The sequence below is a fragment of the Lotus japonicus genome, chromosome 6 (assembly GCF_012489685.1).
Source record: "Lotus japonicus ecotype B-129 chromosome 6, LjGifu_v1.2".
Classification (NCBI taxonomy): Eukaryota; Viridiplantae; Streptophyta; class Magnoliopsida; order Fabales; family Fabaceae; genus Lotus; species Lotus japonicus.
In genome coordinates, this window is record NC_080046.1 from 6,581,477 (window position 1) to 6,589,896 (window position 8,420).

The following is an 8,420-nucleotide window of genomic DNA, read 5'->3' on the forward strand; positions in this document are numbered from 1 at the left end:
GAGCGATAATGCGTAGGATCTGAGTAAGCCTCACCAGAACTGACAAGATGGGAACCAGCAGCCAAGGGCGTCGAAGCAGGACTGGCTTCAAGCATCATAGCACGAGAAAGCAAATCATGTGCATATTTGGCTTGTCCCAAGAACAAACCATCAGAAGTATAAGTGATCTCAAGACCAAGGAAGTAGCCAAGCTTACTCAGATATTTAATGGCGAACTCAGCATTAAGGCGAGCAATAAACTAAGTCAGAAGAAAGGGATCACTACCAGTTAGAATGATGTCATCCACATACACAAGAAGATAAAGCGTAGTATGGCCTTTGTAGAAAAAGAACAAGGATGGATCAGCCCGACTACACGAAAAACCATTACGCAGCAGAAACGAGCTTAAGCGCTGAAACCAAGCACGAGGCGCCTGTTTGAGGCCGTAGAGAGCCTTGTTCAACCGACACACATGAGTCGGGAAACGAGGATCAACAAAACCAGGAGGCTGTTCCATATAAACAGTTTCAGTGAGATGACCATGAAGGAAAGCATTTTTGACATCCAACTGATGAAGTTGCCAATCATTAAGCACGGCAAGAGATAAAATAAGGCGTACAGTAGTAGCTTTGACAACAGGACTGAAAGTAAGAGAGTAATCGAACCCTGGAATCTGCGTGAAACCCTGAGCCACCAAACGCGCTTTTAAGCGCTCAACAGTGCCGTCACTGTGGAATTTAGTGCGAAAAACCCATTTACTTCCAACAACATTTGTAGTGGAAGGGCGAGGAACCAAAGTCCAAGTACAATTGTTATGAAGGGCAGAAAGTTCATCCTCCATGGCTGCCAACCACTGAGGATGCTTCATAGCTGATTTGAATCCCTTAGGCTCAGTAACAGCATGCAAAGCAGTGAGAAGACCAGTAGGTTGAGCATGAACCAAGGCATATCGCGGATTCGGCTTAAAAATACCATTCTGAGAACGAGTCCGCGGACGAGTAGCAAGAGGAGCAAGTGGAACCTGAGCCACAACAGGGGAAGTAGCCGGCGGTGAAGCAGGCGAAGCCGGAGGCCCAACAGGAGGGGTGTTCGGCTGTACCGGGGAAGTAGGAGCCGGCGAAGGTGGTTCATCATCAAGAGGAACCGGCAGAGCAGGTAGGGCATCGGAGTCAGCACAACATGGACAAGACAGAGAACCAGCAGGCGGTGAACTCTCCGAAACGACAGGAGGAACAGGTGGTGGAGATGGAGGAGAACCTGCAGTCGGTTCATAAAACGTAGAGACCACCAAATCAGGAGGTGAAGAGGGAGAACCTGCAAAAGGGAAGCAAAATTCATCAAATTGAGCATGACGGGACACATAAGTCCGAGAAATGGCTGGATCGAAGCATTTAAATCCTTTGTGGTGACTGCTATATCCCAAAAATATGCAAGGAGTACTCTGAGGGCTAAATTTATTTTTCATGTATGGACGCAAGCACGGGAACACCCGACATCCAAAAGGATGAAAATTAGCATACGTAGGCGCAACATGAAACAGAAGCTGAAATGGAATCTGATTAGCGAGCACCTTAGAAGGGACACGGTTAATAATATATACCGCAGTACTGAAAGCATCAACCCAATAGATAGTAGGGACATGAGAGTGATACAACATAGCAAGACCAAGCTCAAGAACATGTCTGTGTTTACGTTCGACCCACCCATTCTGGGCCTGAGTATGAGGACATGAAAACCGATGAAGCACACCTGAGGAAGCAAATAAAGTCTGAACTTTGTTATTAGTGAACTCAGTGCCATTATCACTTTGAAAAACTTTGATCGACCGGGAGAATTGATTTTCCACAAACGCTTTGAAGCGAACAAGAACGTCATAAAAATCAGACTTGCGCTTCAATGGATAAAACCAAGTAAACCGGGAAAAATCATCCACAAAAATAACAAAGTACGAAAAATCATCAGCAGAAACAACAGGAGATGGTCCCCACAAATCACAATGGATAAGGTCTAAAACTGCAGAAGCTCTTTTATTATTATCATAAAAGACTAGACGTTTGCTTTTAGCCATCTGACAAGAAGTACAACAGATAGGCTTAGGCAAAATGGAGGAAACATTGAAACAACCAAGTTTATGCAATTGTTGAATAATATCAAAATTAACATGTCCTAATCGGGAGTGCCACAATTCAAAAGAGGCACGAGGTAATGGAGAACTGGTAGTAAGCAGCGCCTGTGATCCTTGGTCAAGCACATAAAGTCCTTTATCACATTGGCCCTTTCCCAGAACGGCGCCTGTCTGTCGGTTCTGAATAACAAAAGAATCATCCAAAAAAATAGCTTTAGCATTATGGTGACGAGTCAATTTGCTAACAGAGACAAGATTTTTAGTTAACTGGGGCACAACCAAAACATTAGATAAAGGAACAGAGTGTGAAACAGAACGAGAACCAATATGAGTAATATGTAAACCAGCACCATTACCAACAAGAACACGATCATTACCAGAGTACTCCTGGGAGTTCGTCAGCTGAGATAGAGAAGGAGTCATATGAGAAGTGGCACCTGTATCCATGTACCAGTCGGAACGGTTGGAGTTGTCCATGAACAACCCGTAGCAAATGATTGTGCCAAATGAGCGGACTCAGAAGAACGATCCCAGCGAACTGGACACTTATCAGCATAGTGACCCTGCTCACAGCAAATTTGACAGCGAGGAGTGTAAGAGCCACGGCGACCAGAGCCACCATTATTGCGACGCTGACGAGATCCACCATTAGAGTTTCCACGATTTCCACCACGAGAACCACCACCGAAATTTCCACGGTTGCCACTAGTGGAAGACTGAGTACCAGAAGAGCGGGGTTGATTGCTCGCATGGAAGGCAGCAGGTGGAGGGGTCACTGATTCTTCAAGAGAAGCCTGAAAAATAGCATGGCTCTCGACCTTACAAAGAATGTCAGTAAAGAGAGGTAGAGGTACCTGATCAAGCTGACCCGTGGAAAAATTTGCATATGAGGGGCCAAGACCACGAAGAAACCAGTGAACTTTATCATCATTAGGCACAGGTGCACCAATAGCAGCCAGCTGTTCACAGATAATGCGAAATTTCCGCCCATACTCAGAAACTGATAGAGAACCACGACGCATAAGTTGAAGTTCATCACGGAGACGTAGTTCACGTGCCTTGCTGCGTGAGGCATAAGCAGAGTGTAAAGCAACCCAAACATCACGAGCAGTGGTTGCACTTAGAGTCTCAGATAAGGCCTCCTCAGTGAGGGAGGAAAGAAGCAAATTGTTGACATTTCGATCTCTAACCTGCCACTGAGCATAAATGGGATTTGGAGAAAGAGCACCGTTACGTAACGGTTGAGTGACAGTTTGTGCAAAGGTCTGTTGAATAAATTCGGCCGGAGGATCAACCGTAGGGTCAACAATATCATACAGGTTCTGATTCTGGAGAAGAGCAGTAACCTGTTTACGCCAGAGTATAAAATTGTCTGGTTTAAGTTTTACTGTAAGCATATGCACCAAAGTATTCATGGAAAAAGTCGGAGGAGTAGCATCGGAAGCCATTTGGAAATTCTGAAAAAAGAACAAAGCAACCGCAGCCAAAAATAGTAAAGAAGTTAAATCTGTAGATGACAAAAAAGTGACAAAGGAAAGAAGGAGCAGCCGGTCCAATAAGGGAGTGGCACGGATCCCAGAAGCTGACGGCGGCTGGACAGGAATGATTGTTGCTGTCGGTGCGGGGCACAAGACTGGCGTGTGGAAGAATGGGCTGGCTCCTCGGCGGCGCGAAGCACAAGGCGTGTGCACGTGGAAAAGCAGCTGACTGGAACAGAAGATGCTGTCGGCTGCAGCAGGGGGCAGCGCACGGAATTGGAGGAGATGACTACACAAGGGGAACAACACGGAGCACAAGGTATCTGGCACGTGGAATCCCAAGGCAGGTGCGGCTGGACAAGACGCGGCACGTGGATGACGTCAGCGGCGCGGAAAGCTGCGAAGAGGATAACGTCAGCGGCGCGGAAAGCTGTGCAGAGATGACGTCAGCGGCGGAAAAAGGATGGTAGGGAAAAGGAAAGGAGACTATGGTAGGTGGCGGCACAGGGAGAGTTTGGAGGCTAGGGTTTCAACCTAAACCTGATACCATGTAAGATTGGATACTCTCACCACAAATTATGTGTGAGGTAGACAATGTTATTTATAATAGAAAATTACAGAATATGCTAAGGAATATTCTGAGGCATATTACAAAATAGAACAAATAATAACAGAGGAATATCCTGTAGGATATTATGGCTATTTAGCTCTAACAGATGTACTGTCTGTAGTTCACATTTACAGAGAAGCCAATCCAATCGCAGACCATCTTGCAAAGTCGGATGTGGAGAGAACCAATCCGCTGAGTGTTTTCTTTGGGCTGGGATGACCCTGTCGATTGCTCTGTCCTATTGTCCTGTTAGCTTCTTTGTGCTGCTACGCTTTGTTCTGTTTTTCCTTGCTGTGTGTTCTTTCTGTTTATTTCTTTGTACTTTGAATTTCTGTTTTCTTGCCTATTTGAGAGGGTTGGTCTCAAGTTTGTTTTTAATCAATATTATAAGTTACCTTTTCGGAAAAAAAAAATATTTCACTCTTTTTGGCATGAACCACATTTTTTTTTTTGTACATCAGAAAAATAAATTGCATCGGCTAGAAATCAATCACTGAACCTCCTCCTACCCAACCCATATGTCCCCAGCTCCTACCACTTAAACTATTCTACAAGGATGCATGAACCACATATTATATACGAATACTCTGTTAACTCTATTAAAATATAAAGAAAAAAAGTAAAAAAAGCATATACCGATGAAGAACCGTAATTATAAAACCCTGAAATGTACAATTAGAAAGCAAATGATACGGAATGTTCCAACTTCAAAGATAAACGATCAAGTATTCATTCAAAATGTCCTTGATTTATGCAAGTAAATAATAAAATGCAAGGTGAAAAGATCATTCTATATATCCTTCAGCCATAATTAGAAACACGCATCCAAGACACAGCAGCAACAGATTGCAGCACAACTGCATGAAACAAATTACAGATAATTGATTAGATTGGACAAAGTTGTGAGAAACAGATATTAACTATTTAAGAACATCATAGAGAAATTAAGAGGACTTAATTTTATTTTATTAATATAATTACCATCCCTTCCAGAAGCCATCACCCTTGGACTTGGTTTTTACTGCGTTATTTTGAAGGTACTCTGGTGGAGTTTCGTTGGTAGGATAACCAACAGGTGGAGGAGCAGCGTACGGAGCAGGTGCAGTTGAAGATGGAGGATGTGCTATAAATTAGGAAAAAAAATGAAATGTGTATCTTAATATTTTACACTAATAGTGCATTATCATTAAATTCATAAAATATTTGGATGCCACTCAAAAGGCAGTTGACATTATTGTTGAAAATAATTTCAAAAGAGGGTGGGATTTGAGTAAATCTAAAAATGGAAAAAAAAATTGTGAGAGTATAGTTGATTTTGGAGTATTAAATTAAACATGTTGATTATGGATTAGATCTTTACAAGTAAATTAACAATTTCAATTAAAACATTATCTCAATCTCTTTTTATAAATATTTAAAGAACTCAATTATTTAATACATGTATGGTTATAAAATTTTATCTCGGAGAAAATTGAGAGAATTTACGATAGAGATTGAGAGAATCGGCATGGCTATAGTGACTTTACCTGTAAGCTGACCTGAACTCATCTTCAAATAATAGATGAAACTCTTCACCTTAAGACAGCAATATCCAAAGAATGGAATTGAAACTGAGAAAATGATGAGATATGTTACACACCTCGAAGTAGAAGAATACAAGTTGATGAATATTGGAGAATGAATGGAGGTATTGTTCAATATATATAAATATTGCCAAATATGAAGCGGAGAAATCAAGGCTAACAATATGAAACGGTGTTACTTAGAAGGCAACGCAAAAGAATATTGGACGGCACACACCGCGTGAATCTTTCAGAATATGAGAAAATGAAGAGAAAGAAAGTGCAACAGGGCGGCAAACAAACCCAAAGCAGCGTCAGATATGCCTAAACTGATAAAGAGAGAAAGATATGTGTTCACAAAAAGACTGCAAAGGCAAAGCCAAATAACCGAGTTGTTTATTGCTTTGTCCCAATGGACATGCCTATAGTGAATGCAAGAGACTCAGGGTCACGAAAATGATGTTTAATGTAATGTGAGATTACATTATGTGGGAAGAAATAAGGGGAACTAGCTAAAATCACAAAATAAAATATAGTATGAGTTTATGTATCGAAAAATGGGCTCTAACCATCGATTTAGTTGCCTTTCTTCCCTCTTCCCTTTGGATTGTGCGGGAGTATAAAAAAAATTAATTTATGAATATATGCGATAAAAGAGTGAATGATGTTTTTGGGCCAAGCCACACATGTACCTAATGCATCTTGGATGCTAATTAAACAGATCGCATGGTACTGGTATACATAGTCTGAGGGAAGTGAACGGTTAAATAGTGTATTCACTGCCATCGTTATACATTGTTCCTTTGGCAACCACACAAAACTAATGCTCTGTTTGGTAGAGTAGAGAGAGATAGAGAAGAGAGAGTAGAGAAGAGAGAGTTTGAGTAGAGAGAAATAGGTGAGAAATAGAGTAGATTTTGAGGTTGTTTGGTATGATAGAGATAAATGAGAGAGAGAGATGGAAAATAATGAGGTGAAAGAAAGAGAAAAATTGACTTTTGATTAAAAAAACATTTTTTATTATAAAGGTGTCAGAATGCATTTAGTGGCGGTTCAGAACCGCCACTAAATGCTAAGAAAAGGACAAAAAAATATAATAGTGGCGGTTCCAGTGGCGGTTTGGAACCGCCACTAACTGCACCGGAATAAAAAAAAAGCACCCCACGTGAATCTCTTCGCAAAACGCGAAGAGATAAAAAAGTGGGTTTTTCCCACCCTCAATCTCTCTCTCCCCTCAATCTCTCTCCCACCAAACAAGGTATCCTCCCTCTATCTCTCTCTACCCTAACTCTCTCCTACCAAACAATGTGTAAGGGTCTTCAAACATAAGGAACATGAAATATTGCCCTAAATCAATTATAAGAAAGGAACTATTAATGTACTTAACTATGAATCAAAAACACTATGAATGTGTTACAAAAACACTAACAAAACCACTTACCACAAATTTTGATAGATGCTCCCGAACTAGGAGTGTAAGCATGTATGATATCTGCGAATTCAATTAAATTGGTCCAAACCGAACACATTATAGACTTATAGTAGATTAGATTGAATCATTGGTTTGATTGTGTTGATCTGATGATTGAAAATCAATTGAATCCGAACCAACCCCAATGGTATTGAGAATTTTTTTTTAACCATTGAGCTCAAAGACTCCAACCCAATACATAATTTCAATTTACTCATTACTATTTAGGTTTATTGTAAGACCCAAGTTTTTAAACTTATGCCAAGTGAATAAAATTCTTATTCGCGATTAGGGTTGATGTATCGTGAAGGGAAACCTGAACAAGAGTTTATTAAATGAAATAAATTTATGAAGGAGAAAGTTCAGGAAAAGTCTAAGGATTGTATCAAAATCGATAAAAGGTATAGCACGATCGTTATACGCTTAAACCTAGGGCAGAAACCCTAGTAAATAGCTAGTTTTCACTTAAAGTCGCGATGGAAGCTAATTCCAAAAATCTTCAGAGAAATGTTAGAACTTCTCTTAGTCCATATATAACAAGCGTTTCAAGGCGAAACCCTTGAATCTACGAACGTCCGATTCCAATCCTCGGAAGTTTGCCGAAACTAAAACCCTGATAGTTCAAGAACCCTAGAATCAACCGACGATGAAGACTTTTTCTATTCGGAGCTTCAAATGAAGATTCCACACGCGTACACCCATTTCTCTTGATGTTTTCAATCTTTCTTCAGAAGGAAGTTTTCTATTCCGACATCCGATGCAAAAAGTAACTTATCGGGTAAAATAGTTTTACACCGACTTTGCATTAGTCACCTAAAATACAAGGAAACCTCTTCTTAGTTTTGAAATTATGTCGCCAAAACTTATCTTAGAATTCACGGAGAATGAAGCCGGAAAAATCGGAATCACGAAACTTTCATTTTCCCGCGTTTTTCCAACCTCTATATATAGCATGAAAAATGAGAAAAAATCACAAAACTTACCCATTTTCATCCAAGAAGGCCGCGAGCTTCACAAGGGGAGGAGGAGAAGAGATTTTCTTCATTTTTTGCTTGATCGTTGATTCAACAGTTGCTACTTGAAGGTATCGAGGTATAGTCGCTAATCCTTACCTCTGATCGTCTTTTCCGTAGCTTTTCTCTATGTCTTTCTGTGCTCATAGTTTTGAGGTTTTTGCAAAACTATCCTGATAAC

The 8,420-nt window shown here is 40.8% G+C and overlaps 1 protein-coding gene across 1 annotated transcript; it reads right to left on the reverse strand.

Moving 5' to 3' along the window:
* Positions 1-4,175: 4,175 nt before the first annotated feature.
* Positions 4,176-5,876, reverse strand: LOC130723949 (protein CYSTEINE-RICH TRANSMEMBRANE MODULE 9-like). The gene is made up of 3 exons (XM_057575098.1): positions 5,720-5,876; positions 5,175-5,316; positions 4,176-5,050 (listed from the first exon to the last, which is right to left on the reverse strand). The coding sequence occupies exons 1-3, from the start codon at positions 5,739-5,741 to the stop codon at positions 5,005-5,007; spliced, it is 210 nt and encodes a 69-aa protein (XP_057431081.1). The 5' UTR covers positions 5,742-5,876; the 3' UTR covers positions 4,176-5,004.
* Between the last annotated feature and the right edge of the window lie 2,544 nt (positions 5,877-8,420).

Excerpts from the sequence above, each read along its gene's own strand:
- LOC130723949 (XM_057575098.1), bottom strand. The coding sequence starts at position 5,741 with ATGAGTTCAGGTCAGCTTACAG. Across the intron at positions 5,317-5,719 it reads GAGTTCAGGTCAGCTTACAG|CACATCCTCCATCTTCAACT; the intron begins GTAAAGTCACTA and ends CCTAATTTATAG. Across the intron at positions 5,051-5,174 it reads GATGGCTTCTGGAAGGGATG|TTGTGCTGCAATCTGTTGCT; the intron begins GTAATTATATTA and ends TGTTTCATGCAG.